The 17,849-nt window shown below is 36.8% G+C and overlaps 1 protein-coding gene across 3 annotated transcripts; it reads right to left on the reverse strand.

The window, feature by feature from the left end:
• Positions 1–2,405: 2,405 nt before the first annotated feature.
• ggt5a (gamma-glutamyltransferase 5a) lies at positions 2,406–16,191 on the reverse strand. 3 transcript variants are annotated; one of them, XM_051904386.1, is made up of 12 exons: positions 15,841–16,190; positions 12,005–12,132; positions 11,810–11,905; positions 11,298–11,487; positions 10,972–11,132; positions 10,742–10,888; positions 9,339–9,469; positions 8,850–9,034; positions 8,595–8,686; positions 6,645–6,727; positions 4,307–4,417; positions 3,449–4,218 (listed from the first exon to the last, which is right to left on the reverse strand). In XM_051904386.1, exons 1-12 carry the CDS (start codon positions 16,005–16,007, stop codon positions 4,072–4,074), a joined length of 1,638 nt encoding a protein of 545 aa, XP_051760346.1. In that variant the 5' UTR covers positions 16,008–16,190; the 3' UTR covers positions 3,449–4,071. The 3 variants fall into 3 exon arrangements, with proteins under 3 accessions (XP_051760347.1, XP_051760346.1, XP_051760345.1); XM_051904385.1 differs by having other exon boundaries at positions 6,645–6,757; positions 15,841–16,189; XM_051904387.1 differs by lacking the exons at positions 3,449–4,218; positions 4,307–4,417 and adding an exon at positions 2,406–2,915 and having other exon boundaries at positions 6,645–6,757; positions 15,841–16,191.
• Positions 16,192–17,849: the final 1,658 nt, after the last annotated feature.

Genomic DNA, 17,849 nt, shown 5'->3' on the forward strand with positions numbered 1-17,849 from the left:
CATATACCCTATATACCCATATATCCAGGGGCGTGGACAGGCATGCAAATTCCACAGGCCTTTTCTGATACTCTCAGAGGTGGAGGACGAACCCTTAGTGTCGGTTCTGGTTGAATCAAAGTTACTGTATGTCGTGCTGGTTTTGATTTGTAAACGATCAATATTTGTCTTGGCTACATTAGCCCCTGCTGGTAAGATGCCTTAATTGCATACATCTTTATTCTATGACGTGTATTCAAGTGTATCCAACCACGTCCCGCACTACAGTTCTACAAACCACGCCTAATACTACAAGTTACACCCACTAAAAAAAGAGCCAACTAGCGATATAGGCTGTGTCCAAAAGCTAGCTTGTCGCCTTGCTACCTTATCAGGTAATGACTTTGCAGGTATCGTTTACACATCAAGGTATCTCATGATAAATAGAGTGAGCTTTGGTGATAACTAAACAAATATTTAAGTACTGAAATAGTAATTTCTCTCTAGAAATTACATCAAAAGTGAAAACAACATTTTCACACAAACTGACCACCAACCGCAACTTTCAGACACCATCTTTATTTTTTAGCTCAACTGTCAGGGAATGGAATGCACAGTATTGTGGGATATGAAAGTCAGCAATGGATACACTATGCTGCCTTCAAAAATAAAGGTATCTCAGGAGTGAAGCTAACAGTGGTTTTGGACATACCTCGATGTCTGCCTAACTTGGAATGCATCCTCAGAAGGCAGCATTTTTTAACTTTCAGATGCAGCCATAATTTCATTTTATCATAGCTATTTTATTTAATATTAATTCATCACATTTCATCATAGCCTAAATATATAGCCTCAAACATTTGGGGTCTAAGATATCCTGGAAAAAAAAGTAAAGAATCCTGAAAAAACAAAAAAAAATGTATCATGGTTTCCACAAAAAAATACTGTTTTCAACATTGATAATAATAAGAAATGTTTCTTCAGAAGCAAATCATGCCTTGGTGAGCATAAGAGACCTTTCAAAACATTAAAAAAATCATACCGACCAAATTTAGAAAGGCAGCATGTGTATATTTTTTATATAAAAAAGTGTATAACCTTTATTTGACATGTTTTGATATTGTAAGCATTACTCTATAATGCAGTAGCAGCCTGTAAAAACATGTAAGCGAAGTGCCTCAGGCTTTGACTGAGTGATTTGCATATATTTCCATGTTGACTTATCTCAGCAGGGAAGAGACAGAATAAAAATATTCAAGGATGTGTTCTTTTTCTACAACAGCCCTGAAGCTGCTCACTGACAGGAGTGTGGTCACCAGTGAATGCTCATAACTGAATGTGGAGTGGCTTTGTTAAGATTCTGAAGCGCTCATGAATGTTCCGTCAAAGAGTTTCAGGAGCACATTCATACTTTGAATGAACTGAAAACTAAGGAAATCCACTGATTGACACACAAAAGGCAATGTCCAAAAGCGCACACGCGTCTGACAGTTGTATTGTCCCCCAGCTGCCGGTTGCTGAGGATGGCTGTAAGTTTGGCCTGAGGAGAGATGATTCAGTGTAGATGCTATTATTCTACTGTCAGACAGGAAACCCTCTGGCTTCCATATGCTCTCAGCTCCAGGATGGAAAGCATAAAGGAATGAGAGTAAGAAAGATTTGGGTACCAGCAGGCAGAATCAGGACTAAAGCTCCCCTGTGGACTTCAAATGGAAATGACTGGGCTTTAGGCTTGCACAGACGGCAGGCTCTAAGGGTTTGCTGACTGGCACTCGAGTTATGCTAACTGCTTATGCCAAGCGATTACACGACAACGTTTATTCTTGTGCTCCGGAATAACTAGAGCTCATAATGCTCTGTTTATCTTTCCGATCATGATGCCAAAGCTAATGCAATCACTCACATTGTTCATAGCCTCCGATGGGATCTCGCTGTGCATTTTCATGAGTCAGACGCATCCTATTTTCAGGGCTTTGGACGTTAATTATAAAGAAATGTCTGGCGTCTTGCTGTGGAGGCATCATTGGTGAGCAGCTGAGCTAAACATTCCCTTTGACCATCCATCTGCACACTTCAGAGCTATTGAGAGTTGCCAAGAACCTGTGACAGGTGGTCAGCAATCCACACAATCAATAACGTGACTGTAAGACTAGTCCTGTTGTACACCATTACAAATGTTTTGACACAATCTAATTGCAAATCTAATTTAAAACCAATTCATATGGGTTTTTCAAGCAACAACCAAGTAAAAATAATCACAAAGATGTTATATTATACTCAGGGCCCCTGGGCACATGTGTTTTGAAGGGCAATTTGGCCCCCAAAAAATTTGGAAATGTGTTTCAGCTAATATTAGATGAGAATAGAGAATAAAGTATCATACACTATGTACGATACTTTAGTAAGAATAGTAGCATACACAACCCTTAAACATTCAACATTCATTTATTTTTCACAGTAAAATTTTACATATTAAATATTTTCATTGAAGTATTTTAAAGTTACATTTTTTTGGATATTCTAATGACATACAAAGGTGAGATTTTAATTACTCAAAGATCAGTTGTGAAATTTTTAGCAATGAAATGTATAATGAAAAAAGTTCACAAAATTAACATTTTTCAACAAATTAGTTCATGTAAAAAAATCTGTTGTAGTTGGTACAAATGTTGCTTTGTATCTATTTGTTTAATCTTCATAAACAAAACAAAAATAAGGAACTTTTATCAATATATAACTATGAAAGAAAGACATTGTACCTGAAAATAACAAACTTGAAAAATGTTTGCCAGTGTTTTAAAGGGTTAGTTCACCCAAAAATGAAAATTCTGTCATTTATTACTCACCCTCACGCCGTTCCACACGCGTAAGACCTTCGTTAATCTTCGGAACGCAAACTGAGATATTTTTGTTGAAATCCGATGGCTCCGTGAGGCCTTGCATAGGGAGCAATGACATTTCCTCTCTCAAGATCCATAAAGGTACTAAAAACATATTTAAATCAGTTCATGTGTGTACAGTACGAACCGCTGATTCGACACAAAAGATTCATAACGCTCAGAAGCTTCATGAAGCAGTGTTTTGAAATCGGCTATCACTAATAAGTCATTATTTTGTTTTTTCTGGCGCACCAAAAATATTCTCGTCGCTTTATAATATTAATATTGAACCACTGTACTCACATGAACTGATTTAAACATGTTTTTAGTAAATTAATGGATCTTGAGAGAGGAAATGTCATTGCTGGCTATGCAGGCCTCACTGAGTCATCAGATTTCAACAAAAATATCTTAATTTGTGTTCTGAAGATTAACGAAGGTCTTACGGGTGTGAAACGCCATGAGGGTGAGTAATTAATGACATTATTTTCATTTTTGGGTGAACTAACCCTTTAAGTTTTAGAAGAAAATGTGACAAAACTATACCATTCAAAAGTTTGGGGCCATTCAAAAGGGTTTTATGTTTAAAAAAAAAAAAAAAAAAAAAAAAACTGTAAGATGTTTTATGCTTACAAAGGCTGCATTTATTTGATCAAAAATACAGTAAAAACAGAAATATTGTGAAATATTACTACAATTTAAAATAACTGTTTTCTATTTAATATATTTTAAAATGTGATTTATTCCTGAAATGTCAAAGCTGAATTTTCAGCATCATTACTCTAGTCTTCAGTGTCACACGGTCCTTCAGAAATCATTCTAATATGCTGATTTGCTTCTCAAAAACATTTCTTATTATTATTAATGTTAAAAACGGCTGTGCTGTTTAATATTTTTCAGGATTCTTTGATAAATATAAAGTTTAAAGTTCACTTAAGATCACTTTAATTCATCATTGCTGAATAAAAGTATTATTTTTTCAAAAAAAATCCTCCAGACCCCAAACATTTGAACAGTATTGTATATTTGCCCTTTTAGACAGTTCTGTGCAAAATAAATTTCACAGTAAAATGTCAAAACTTCACATATTGATGTTGCTTGATATTATTTGTCAGTTTGTCATCTGCCCAGTGCACTTCATCTAAACACTGTACAGATGCATCAAGCAGAGTTGAGAGAGCTGGTGTGAATTAGTCTCCAGCTACACTCCAGGTCAATATCCTGCAGCTTTTCCTTTTTTTCGTGAGTCAGATACGGCCAATATGCAGTTGTCTTCCTTTGATATTGCATTAACCACATTATAAAACATCTGCGGGATTTTGACTTTGTGCCCAATCTTGTTAAGTGACTCCAAAACTATCTGAGGAAGAAAAGAGATGAAAGTGGCTTGAAAATTTCACTTGATCCTTTACAAACAATTTACTACAGGGGCATTTGTATCTACTTACCTCATCAAACGAGCGCTCAAAGCTAAGAACATTTTTGGAGTCAACATACACCACAGGGGCGTCGATGGAATCCTGCAGCGTCTTGCCAAACCACAGGAAGTTCATGAGAGTCTAGCCAGAGGGGTTTCAGCCAGAGTTAGATTATTAGAGCGCAATGTGTTAAAATTGTTCAGTTTAAAGGCCAGATTTACTAACAGCTTCCACCAGCGCAAACCCTCTCTTGGTGTTAAAAAATGTACTAAGGATTTACTAAGGACACGCAGTGAAAAATTAGTGATAAAAAGGCATGGACACCGTTATTTTTGTGGCTGGCCTTATTGCACATGCATTTATAGGAGTTTACATTTCAGATGCAAAAATTATGGGAAGAGAGTATTTAAATGAATTATGTAACATGATTTTATAAGGTTTGCAGTAGTCAATTTACTGGTATTTGCATCATTATTTAACACATTTAACAAAGTATTACTTCCCTACTATAGAGTATGTGAAAAATAGTACGCACACAGAGTTGTATGTTTGAATACAAATATTAGAGTATTCAAAAAACAACACCCAAACACGATGAACTTCTACTTCCGCCGAGATACTGAAGTGCATATTCGATGGACACTTTAATATCCCATGAGGCCACGGGAGAGGAGTTGTGATAGGCGGTGAAGTGATGCGACTGACGCCGTAGGTCACATGACAGTGACAACAAGACAGATGTTGTACGGCAGAATTTAATTCATACTACACACATTGGTACTACAACCCGAATTCCGGAAAAGTTGGGACGTTTTTTAAATTTGAATAAAATGAAAACTAAAAGTCACATGAGCTAATATTTTATTCACAACAGAACATAGATCTGTCCCTCCAGGATTTCTCGATTCTGCGATTGCTGAATTTATCGCAAAATCAAGTAAACTCCAAAGTAATCGGAGGATCTTGCATTTTTTCTTAATTGCCGCAGATTTTCAGCTTAGATACGTCCCGTGACGTCATCGCAACATGCATTTAGTCAAGTCGATTGAGCTGCGCAGCTCGGACCAATAATAGACAACGTGACTGGAGTTCAGAGCAGCGGGCCCATCTCGATCACACAACAACATTTTAAGTGCGCTGAGAAGAAACTGCTTGAATTCACCGCAGAATTAATTTCATTGCTGTGAAATCTTGTGAGAAGCATTCACATTCGTCGCAGAATTCTCTGTTAAACCACAGATATCAGATCAAACGGTGCCGCTGTGTTGATCTGATATCTGTGGTTTAACAGAGAATTCTGCGACGAATGTAACCTAAATGCTTCTCACAAGATTTCACAGTGATGTTATTAATTCTGTGGTGAATTCAAGCGGTTTCTTCCCAGCGTACGTGTAATCTGGAAACCGTTAGAAACACTGTGACACTAATAGAAATAACTTGTGGCAGAAATGGTCTAATGTTTTCGAGTCCCAGTTTGAATGTTATTTTTTAATGTGATGTCCAAAACATTATTTGTTCATTCTTCATAGTTTGTCCCCATTTGTAAAACTAAAGGTTTCACGATGTAGGAAAGCAAACACTTATTTAGAAATAAAAAAGAATAAATTACCACTGTAGTAGATGCTGCAGAGGAGCACTTATTTCCACACCCTAGTATATATTTTTAATATTTATTAATAATAAAAATTGTTAATATTATCTGCATCTCAACTCAAGCTCAGTGCTTTTCTGTCAGTCTTCACAGCACTGCCAAATCAGGGGCTGGTGCCACCTTAGAACTTAAAGGGTTAGTTCACCCAAAAATGAAAATTCTGTCATTAATTACTCACCCTCATGTCTTTCCACACCTGTAAGACCTTCGTTCATCTTCAGAACACAAATTAAGATATTTTTGATAAAATCTGATGGCTCAGTGAGGCCTGCATTGCCAGCAAGATAATTAACACTTTCAGATGCCCAAAAAGCTATTAAAGACATATTTTAAACAGTTCATGTGACTACAGTGGTTCAACCTTAATGTTATGAAGCGACGAGAATACTTTTCGTGCGCCAAAATAACGACTTTATTCAACAATATCTAGTGATGGGCGATTTCAAAACACTGCTTCATGAAGCTTCGCAGCTTTATGAATCTTTTATTTTGAATCAGTGGTTCAGAGCGCGTATCAAACTGTCAAAGTCACGTGATTTCAGTAAATCTACCAAGAGATTGCGTTGATCATAGGAAATGAGCTGCTGCGTCTGTGTTCAATTTGCACAGTATCAGATCACCCGCAGAACTTTCCACTCCATCGGCTCTTCTATGGGATCATGCTAATTTGTCCTGTTTTTTAGTAAATCTGGCCCTAAAAGTGGAGATGAAACTCACCAGTGCCACCCCGGTGGTGATCATACTGCCTCCTGAGGCTCCTATGACCACAATGTGTTTCTGAGATCGGGAGTAAAGGATCACTGGAGACATGGAGGAAGGAGGCTGCTCACCTTCACATAGATACACACAGAACAGATACCACAAATCCACGGTGTCAAAATATTTTATCCCTCTATTCTTATTCAAAGGAATATTCAGTACAAGTTAAACTTTATCTACAGCATTTGTGTTTTCATTAAAGCACTTACAAGAATTATTTCTTACAAATCCATGTATTATTTGAGCTGTGAAGCTGTCTAAATCAATATTTTTGATGTTGAGAATCCCGCTCTACACCGAAAAAAGTGAAGGGATCTATTTTTACTTGATATAACCTATAAAACTGACTTGTGTTGGTGCAACCTAATTTGAAATGATTAAACAGCATTTTGAATAAAACCAATTTAAACAAATTATAGATGATACAGATAAGCTTATAATTATGTTTATAAAACGGTTAGTTCCTGTCCTTCTGACTGGTCAATTCTGATTGGTCAATTGCTGTGTTTTATTCACGATAAAACACGACTATGACTGCTTCACCCAACGGTTCTGTGTATCACTACACAACACCCTTAGCAACCACTCTTAGCAAAGTAAACTGGATGTTCTCAATTGATATTGTTAATTGAAACGTACTGTATTATATAGAAGAGTATTGTGAGAAAGAGATCGAGTGAGCGAGTTTATTACCTGCATTCAGTTTTAGCATTTTCCTTCAGGTCAGTCCTATGTTCATAATGAAAATCTGTTCAAATGTCCGATGTATTATCTTGTCCTTTTAACAGTTAAGGGGTTTTCCATGACTGACAGCACTAATCTTAGCATTTGTCAGTTGCATCTTGTTCCGTGTTCACAACAATTCAGTCTTTTCAATATAAAAGTCTTCACTACTGACTGACACACTCATAAAGACAATCTTTGCCGCCATCTAATGCCGCCATCTAATCTAAATGCAACTTCTGTTGCTGTTCACGGTCAGGGACTATTTTTTCCGGTGGAAGGAAGGCTTTTGGTGAAAGTTTACTTCATGAAAGTTGCCCTGATACATATTTTTGGCTTTAATATTTGTATTGTGTGGTAACCGTTTTATAAAAGCAATAAAGTACTCGAGGCTAATGCTGTATCATGAATAAGTCACGGCTGAAGGGCTTCGCGTCGTGCCTAACAACGCCCTTCAGCTGTGACTTATTCACGATACAGCACAGCCTCTCGTACCTTATTGCTTACTTATATTATGTCTGATAAGCGACACATGGCAGAGATTAAAATTCTCTACTGTTTTGTCTAAATTAAAAATAAAACACCAAAAACTAAAATTAATCATTTAAATATTGCAAGAAAATTTAGGCATCGCAACAATAAAATGTACAGATGAAAAATGACATGAAATTTGAGATTTGCTAAAGATTACATTAACTGTTATTTAATGTAAAAACACTGTAAAAAAGATTTGTCGAAGCTGTAAATAAAATAAAGATTATTGGAGTATGTTTTACAAGAAAACTATTTCAGTTTTTCTACTTCAAAATTTCACATTTAATACAGTGTGTTTCTTGGTCTGTGGAATTTACTAGCAATTTCTGACTGACAATATAAAATATTTTTCAGTCTATTAGTTTTTTAATTGAGCAGCACAGGTAATCTAAATGTAAAAATAGGGAAAATGAGCAAGTACGATTAAATGTCCAATATCACCTGATTCCGATAAATAAAAAATCTCTAATGTTGGCTGTTAACTAATATGGTACCGATATACTGCGCATCCCTAAAATACAGTGTGTATCCACTTTTAAGTGTCCTATTGCAACTGCAAATGTGGACAGAATGTTTATCGATACTGAAATATTCCATTAATTTTGGGAGCTGTACATGTCAGAAATCAACTATTTTTGAAGGTTTACTAACCAGCATGAATCTGGTCTGTTTTTCCACAGAAGTCCACAAGTTCATTGTTAAGCAGGATGCCTGTTTTGGAGGAGAAAATTCTGGATCCAAATCTGAGAAGAAAGAACAGTTAGTCAGTTTTGACACTTTCTAAGATACCATTTTACTCCAGTACAGCATTGCATTTATCAATAAAGTAATAATATCAAGACAATATTATCTTACTGTGTTCTAGAGCTTGTATAAATGGTCTGAATGACATTTGAGTACACATACATGTGGTTGATGGTGCTGGTCACAGATACCGCCATCCCATCCTCAGCGAGCACGGACACATGAGTGGTGCCATGTGAGTCCAGGTATGGAGTGACGTTGTAGTAGCTGGCATCATAAGTGCGGTCAGGGCTGATTTTTGCTCTCACTTTGTCCGCAAACTGCTTCTGAATGATCTCAACTGCCTCCTATTCAAGCCACACAGAATGTCGAGGATGATAAACTAATGCATGACTTTATGTGTGCCAACCAGTGGGTTGCCAGCAATAATGGTAGTGTTGCTGTGCTGTACTCTACTGCCTGCAGTAATGATCACCCAGAACACAGCACTTAAGTCATTATAGCAGATTACACCAGTGCCTCTAGAGAGTGTAATGACTGTAATGTTTCTGTTGAGTTACTAAAGCAGAGCCTGACCAAAGGTATCATGCCTATAACGCTTACTGAGAAGTATAATATGTAATACAAACGACTTTCTCCTACTGAGCCTACCGTTTGAGAGGCAAAGTTGGGATCTTTCATGAAGTTCTTAAGACCGTTGGCAAATTTACAGGTTTCTACGTAACGTTGGAATGTTAAGATCTTCTCATCCCCCTCCAGAGATGAAGGACTTGGATTAAAACCTGAGGAGCACAGAAAACATAATCAGTGTAACAGTTTAGAAAAAGCTTTTGTTAAAATGATCATTAATATAATCGAAGAAACGATATATTAATCTTTTGAAGGATACCACAGAGCACCAAAACACATTTGAGTAAAAAAGTGATAGAAAACAACAACATTGTGGTTTTAGCACATTGTTTTGTGGTTGCGATGTTGTTTCTCAGTGGTTTTCTTAGTGGCCGAAGTCAAAAGAGCTCAAGTCAAGTATTTACACTGCAAAAAATTATTTTCTTACTTAGATTTTTTGTCTTGTTTTCAGTCCAAATATCTAAAAATTCTTAAATCAAGAAGCATTTTCTAGACAAGTAAAAATTATTGTCTTGTTTTCAGAAAAAATAAGTCAAAATTAAGTGAGTTTTTCCTTAAAACAAGCAACATAATCTGCGAATGGGGTAAGCAAAATAATCTTGTTTTCAGTTTGAAATAAGATTATTTTGCTTACCCCATTGGCAGATTATTTTGCTTGTTTTAAGGAAAAAGTCACTTCATTTTGATTTATTTTTTCTGAAAACAAGACAATAATTTTTTCTAAATGCTTCTTGATTTAAGAATTTTTAAATATTTGGACTAGAAACAAGACAAAAACTAAGTAAGAAAAGCATTTTTTTGCAGTGTATGATATTCTGGTCCCTATACGCCACCATTCAAGAGTTTGGGGTCAGTAATTTTTTAAAGGACTTAATATTTTTATTCAGCAAGGATGCATTAAATTGATCAAAAATAACAGTAAATGCTTTTTACATTGTTACAAATGTCTCTATTTCAAATAGACACTGTTCTTTTGAACTTTCTATTCATCAAATGTATCATGGTTTCCACAAAAATATTAAGCAGCACAACTGTTTTCAACATTGATGAAAGTAAGAAACGTTTTTAACATCAAATCAGCATATTAGAATGATTTTGTGAAGGATCGTGTGACTCTGAAGTAATGGCTGCTGAAAATTCAGCTTATAGAAAATAGTTAAGTTTAAATTGTACAAATATTTCACAATATCACTGTTTTTCTGTATTTTTGATCAAATAAATGCAGCCTTGGTTAGCATGATAAGCTAAATCCTACCAACTCCAAACTTTTGAACAGCAAAAAAATATCTGTAGCACAAACGGTTCAGGAAGAATTTCTGCACCAAAGTTTAATACTTTTAATCATTAAACTTAAATATGAACAACAATAATATTGATGCTTGCCAAGTACTACTAACAAAGGACGAATGGGTTAGTTTTCCCACCTAGCATGGTGTTGAGTATGAAGCTTAGTGTAGCTCCCCCTGCTGGCGGTGGAGGAAAGTACATGTCATACTCTTCTAGATTCACTTCCCAGGCATCTGATTCAGACGCCTTGAACGAACTCAAGTCCTCCAGAGAAATTGTTCCACCTGAAATACACAGTAAATAAACGGATTCATGGATATTTATTCATGGAGAAATCAGAATTGTAGAGAGTGACATTTTGAATCACCTGCAGTTTGTATATCACTGACAAGTTGTTTGCCGATGTCTCCAGTGTAAAAAGCATCCGCCCCACGTTCTGCAATGATCTCAAGTGTATCTGCAAGTTTCTCAAATCTTACTATGTCCCCCTCTTTCAATAGCTCACCTTTTTCATTCTGGAATAACTTGCTATAAAAAAAAAAAAAAAAAAAAAAAAAAACACATTCAGGTGACTTTTTCGGACTTATCTGAATGTAAAAGAATTCATTAAAAAAAAAAAAAAAAAAAGGGCTTTTGGTGTCAAAGTGAACATTATAAGTCTGAATTCATTCTGAATGGGAGTACATGTGTTACCGTAGTGGTGAGTCTGCATTCTCCTTTAAAAGAAGCGGCAAAAATCGAGAGAGCACATAAGGAATGGGGACGCCCTCTCTAGCCATCTTGATAGTGGGCTGAAATAAACTGGCCCACGGCAGACGTCCATACAGTTTATGAGCTCGCTCATAGCCACGGATTTCACCCGGGACGCCGATCCAGTGAGCCCCTATAGAGAGAGAAACTATAGCTATCAAATGTGCTTCAAGTGCTCAGTGCACTATGAGTATGTGTAGTTATGAAAAATGAGAAGGCTACTTCCTGTGTAATGCATAACAAGGTCTGTAATTAAAGAAAGGAATAGTGCATTGCATCTTTTCCAAAGGGGCATTGCACATATTTAACTAAAAGTATCTTATTTCAAATAGTTTTTCAGAAGAAAACACATTATTTACACTATCAGCATATTTAATGTTCAATCATGTGTGATTGAAACAATACTTAGTGTGGATGCAAGAAACAAAAGTTCATCCATCTTAACACACTGTCACCTTCCACTGGATGTATTGTTGTTGGGCACGTGGCAAGAAGGTCTGTTTTAAAAGCTTTTGGGACAGTCTCTCTTGCACTGATTATTCTCACTTTGCCTAGATAACAGAGATATGGATAAATAATAACAATATACATTATACCGGCAGAAATAATAAGTACTTTAAGATCTTTAAGGTAGGTAGAATGAATCTCACCACTTTGTTCCCGTATTGTGAATATAGAGCCACCACCAATGCCCATACTCTGGGGATTTATGATTGACGTGCACAGTAAAGTAGCAATGGCGCCATCTACCGCTGACCCACCCGACTGCAGTATATCTCTAGGAGAAAAAAGACTGAAAATGAGCTTTGGCAGGGGTTTTTAAACTCTGATACAAAGGACCTCCAAATGATGATCGCCTGCAAAGAAAAAAAAAATTTAAAGGCAGCTATAGCTATCATGTAAGTATATAGAAAAATGTTGTTTCCAAATTTACGTAACTGGGTTTGTTTTGTTTCACTTTGTGCTAGGTTGACAGCATATCCTTTCACACAAAGGGTAATAACTAACACAATAACGATACAGATATAGTTTTAAAAATCATTTAAAATTTAAAAGAAGAGCAGAATCCACCTTAACTATAGTGAAAGCGGCACAGAGGAAATATATAGTTGGAATCACTTTGAAAATGATTTTTTTTTTTCCCAAATGATGAAAGTTAAAAACATTGACAGCCAATCAGAATCCACCCTGCTTTAGAACTCGGCAGATGACTGCAACGCTCGCTTATAGGCTAATAAACAGAACATTATTGTGCGTTGGTGCGGATGCTAATCATCATCACAGTTATCTTTATAGTTGATGTGAATGGGCCATTATTTGACACATTTATAACTAATTTCAAATTTATTTGTACAGGGATTTTCACAATTATTATTATTTCTAATAGTGCTTCCACACTTGTTTCGATTTCTTGGTCCGAACCCGAGTTCGATTGCTCCTCTGGATTCTGTTCAGATTGTAATTTTCTGTTCCGCTCTGTTCTGGGCTGCCCATGGACAGAACGAGTGTAGCCTACTAGTCTTACCCTGTCCATGGACTTGAGTCTAGCGTGGAATTTTCTCACTCATTGCCTGCTGCTTCTTTTAGCTTTTAGAGAAATAAGTTGCTCACAACTGCTGTTCTAGGGTCAGTTATCTCTGTATTTAGTATATTAGCAAAACATATTTGTCAAACAATCCAGTGAGTACTGTAGCCTATCTGTTTGTGCTCTGGTACAGATAAAGTCAAAGGTTTCTATTTACAATGTGTTTTTCAGCGTTAAACAGTGTATGGCAATATACAGTATCTCACAAAAGTGAGTACACCCCTCACATTTCAGCAACCATTTTAGTATATCTTCTCAAGGGACAATACTAGAGAAATGAAACTTGGATATATTTTAGAGTAGTCAATGCGCTGCTTGTATAGCAGTACAGATTTACTGTCTTCTGAAAATAACTTAACATACAGCCATTATTGTCTAAATAGCTGGCAACAAAAGTGAGTACACCCTAAGTGATAACAGTTGTATGTCGTTTAACCATGCAAAGCCACCTGTCCTATTCATCATGTTCATGTTTTCGTCTGCTTGACAGGACCATACAAATGTGTGGATCATGTATTAGAGCAGTTAAAATTTGGTGCTTTGAGTACAATTCTCTCATACTGATCACTGGATGTTCAACATGGCACCTCATGGCAAAGAACTCTCTGAGGATTTGAGAAGGAGAATTGTTGCTCTCCACAAAGATGGCCTAGGCTATAAGAAGATCGGTAACGCCATGAAACTGATTTACAGCACAGTGGCCAGGGTCATAGAGAGGTTTTCCAAGACGGGTTCCACTCGGAACAGGCCAAAGTTGAGACCTTGTGCAGTGAGTCAGGTGCAGAAGCTGGCTTCAAAAAACAGATGCATGAGCACTGCCAGCATTGCTTTAGAGGTTGCAGAAGCGGGAGGTCAGCTTGTCAGTGCTCAGACCATATGCCGCACACTGAAACAAGTTGGTTTGTATGGCCGTTGTCCCAGAAGGAAGCCTCTTCTGAAGCTGGCTCACAAGAAAGCCCGCAAACAGTTTGCTGAAGACAACCTGCCTAAGAGCATGAATTACTAGAACCATGTCCTGTGGTCTGATGAGACTAAGATAAACTTGTTTGACTCAGATGGTGTCCAGCATGTGTGGCGATGCCCTGGTGAGGAGTACCAAGAAAATTGTGTCTTGCCTACAGTCAAGCATGGTGGTGGTAGCGTCACAGTCTGAGGCTGCATGAGTGCTGCTGGGACTGGGGAACTGCGCTTCTTTGAAGGAAACACGTACTGTGACATTCTGAAGCAGAACAAGATGCCCTCCCTATCAGAAACTTGCCTGAACAGCATGATAATGACCCCAAACACACCGCCAAGATAACAACTGCCTTGCTGAGGAAGTTGAAGGTGAAGGTGATGGAGTGGCCAAGTATGTCTCCAGACCTGAACCTTATTTGAGCACCTGTGGGACATCCTCAAGCGGAAGGTAGAGAAGCACCATGTGTCTAACATCCAGCAGCTCCGTGATGTCATTATGGAGAAGTGGAAGAGGATCCCAGCAACAACCTGTTCACTTTATGTTTGACATGTACTCACTTTTGTTGACAGTTATTTAAACAATAATGGCTGTATGTTGAGTTATTTTCAGAGGACAGTAAATCTGTACTGCTATACAAGCTGCACATTGTCTACTCTAAAGTATATTCAATTTTCATTTCTATAGTACTGTCCCTTGAGAACATATAATAAAATGGTTGCTGAAATGTGAGGGGTGTACTCCGTGTTTAGGTTTCACTATACTAGTGAGGACATTTTTTTTTTTTTAACAGTGAGGACATTTTGAATCTAACAATCAAACCTGTACACACAATTTGACCAAATCATACATTGATAGAAGCAATACATTGCTAAAAAGTTCTAGTGTGAATTAAATAATCCTTTTTTGCTGCTGTCAAAAAATTAATGCAGTCAATGGAATAAAAATAAAACTAACATAATTAATCATATATGATTTCCAAAAAGCAGAGTGAAACAGTAATGTCAGTATAATCAATAATTTGGTAGTCTGTGTTAAAATATGTTATCTTGAACATGTTATATTAACTTTTGTCAGCCATGAAATACAATTAGACAAATCCTTTGTTTGTTTGTTTGTTTTGCCTTTACTTGACTCCAGTTTAACAACCCCTAGGCTAATTGGTGACGATATAGGAAAAAAAAAAAAAAAAAAAAAAAAAGAACACACACACACACACACACACACAAGAGGAAGTAGTTTGAAAAACAAAAGCTTTTTAAGACCCGTCAAAAGCCTCTGCCGGACGTTGTCATAAACAATGCGTTTTTATGTTTGCAAACGATCCATATATAAAACGTCTATCATGATTAGCCTATCAAAGACCAATTTCTATATGTGCAAACCCACTTTTCAAATTATTTCCACGTCCCTCAAAACATCTATATGTCCTATAAATCTACAGAAACAACTGACTTTTATTTATAGTAACAAAATTAAATCTAAAAAATACTTTTAAAACAATCGTATACTGATGAATTTAGCGCTATAGAGTTAAACGATCAGTTGTTGTCAAGGAAAGTCTCCTGGAGATTGGTGTCAAGAGGATTACTAGGCAGTGAAGATACTTATTTAGCTAATTAACTTCCAACTTTTTGTGCACATCTAACCGGACGTCTAACCTCATTAGCCACTCATGTCCTCAAATTTACCTGACCCAGCCATCACAGAGGATTACGACAACCTATTTGTTGCCATTTTCCAGGAAAAAGTGATATTCCACATCATTACGCATGTTCGATTTAAAGGTTTGGATGCTAGATTTTAAAGTATGTTCTAAAACATTTACAGTAATTATCCGAAAGCACACTATTTCTAAACTAACTGACCCTAACACACATTTTAGAGTGAAGAATTCATGTACTTGTGTACGGTACGTAAGGAACCATGTATCTACCATCACTCACCGCCCGATCTTTGAACAGGTTTCCGAGTCCGCTGCCACTGCTGCTTTTTTGTAAAGTCCCTCAGCGCACTGCTCGTTAAAGTGAACCACGCAAATAATAATAATTAAAATAATACATATAAGCGGAATACTTATACACAAGCAAACTTTCTCTTTTCGTCTGGCCATTGTAACCCGACCGGCGCAGCTTTGCTTTTATCACTGAACTTCTAGTCTACAGCAGAAGTGCACAATTAGCCCTCCCCTTTCAGACTGTCAATGCGTAATTAAGCGCATTGTCAAGGTGTAGAGGTCGAGTCTAAATCGGATTGCGGAAAGTGTTGCTAGGGGTTTTCGCACCCTCCAAATGCTGTTTGGGAGACTTTACTCGTACATAGACTGGCACTCCCCCTGGGGCAAAGGGGTGGACTGTGGGACCACCACCTGGGGTTTGAACTTACAACCTTTTTTTGTTAACCACCACATGTTGGCTCTCAAAGGGATGAGATCATATTCCTGCCACGTGAAATGTGTGTTACTTAAAGGTGCAATATGTAAGATTTTTGCAGTAAAATATCCAAAAACCACTAGGCCAGTGTTATATATTTTGTTCACTTGAGTACTTACAATATCCCAAATGTTTCCAACTATTTGTAAATTGTGAGAAAATTGCAATTTTAAACAAGACTCCAGGACGTGTGAGGAGTCGCCTGTCAATTGCGTCATACCCGCGTTAACCCTCAGTCTGCCTCGGTTTCCGGTTTTATTTTGTAGAAACAATGGAAACATCAAAGATGCTTTAATATATTACACGTTTTAATAGACAAGGGAACAACTGTTTTGATATATTTATAGACAGAAAACTAATTGTTGTTATATAGCTCAACACATTTAGTCTTATTGTTTAAATCTAATTTACTTGATTTTTTGCGAGTACCATGCTTTACCATGCCTCAGAGAAAAACACTATTTTGTCAAGTAGCTAACATAGCATAATCAGATGCAGCTTTATTTTTATTAACAGTAATACAGAATTTTCTCCATCATACAATACATTTTAAAATGATTTGCATGCCATTTATCAACACAAGCCATCCAGCATTTAATATGATATTCTAAAATCGATCGATCTTACTGCAGTGTGTCTCAAACAAGTGTCTCACAGCAGCCGCTGAGCGAATGCACAGAGTAATGTCATAACATAATTTTCAACACTCTCAAATGTATCTAATATGATAAACAGAGCTGCGTTACCTCATACTCATGACCAGAAAAGTGGAAGCGGCGCCGGCGACTGTGGCATAATAAAAGTTACGCTGCTTGTGAGGCATGTGTTGCGCAATCGCTCCAGTGGCCTCGTTCAGCTCCCACAACACTCGGTCCTGCTCTGCTTCATACTACAGTAACGTTAATAATCGCATCCATGAACATGATTACTTCCCGAGTCCTATCCCTATTCTTTTGCACCGTCTGTTGAGTTGAAGACCACATGTCTCAAGATTCTGCTCTCAAACTTGGCATCATCAAGCTACGCCTTTGTTTTGAATAGGCCTCTAGCGACCTCTAGCGGACAGAAATCTTACATACTGCACCTTTAAGCTATTTCTTCCATGACCCTTTACACTAACAGTTTTGTTGTGTAGGTAATTCAATTTAAAAATACCATTCAACTAAAAAATGTACTAAATGAGTTCGTTTACATCAGATTACTCAAACTAATCTCTAAAACTAAAAGTTTTGTTGGTGTAATCTGATGTAGTCAGGTTAATTTAGTAATTTTGTAGTAAAATTATATGACTTTAATGTAGTCAGTCAAATTAATGTTACATGGCACACATTTTTATAGGTTACATTACTTTTTTTTTTTTTTACAGTGTAAGAAAAACATCTCAATTCCCTATCAAACTGTATATGTCAACAAAACAATTATTTAATCAGAAATCATTCATATTGTAACATACTACATTCTCTATGTAGACCATGTCATGTGACCTATGAAGTCATTCAGTGTTCCCCTCCATTTATGAATAG

This window comes from Ctenopharyngodon idella, chromosome 8 (assembly GCF_019924925.1).
Source record: "Ctenopharyngodon idella isolate HZGC_01 chromosome 8, HZGC01, whole genome shotgun sequence".
NCBI classification, from domain to species: Eukaryota; Metazoa; Chordata; class Actinopteri; order Cypriniformes; family Xenocyprididae; genus Ctenopharyngodon; species Ctenopharyngodon idella.

Coding starts and splice junctions, on each gene's coding strand:
- ggt5a (XM_051904385.1), bottom strand. CDS start 16,007: ATGGCCAGACGAAAAGAGAAAGTTTGCTTGTGTATAAGTATTCCGCTT. Junction 9,035..9,338: donor CCAACTTTGCCTCTCAAACG/GTAGGCTCAGTA, acceptor TGGCTTGAATAG/GAGGCAGTTGAGATCATTCA. Junction 4,418..6,644: donor TCACCACCGGGGTGGCACTG/GTGAGTTTCATC, acceptor CCCTCTGGCTAG/ACTCTCATGAACTTCCTGTG.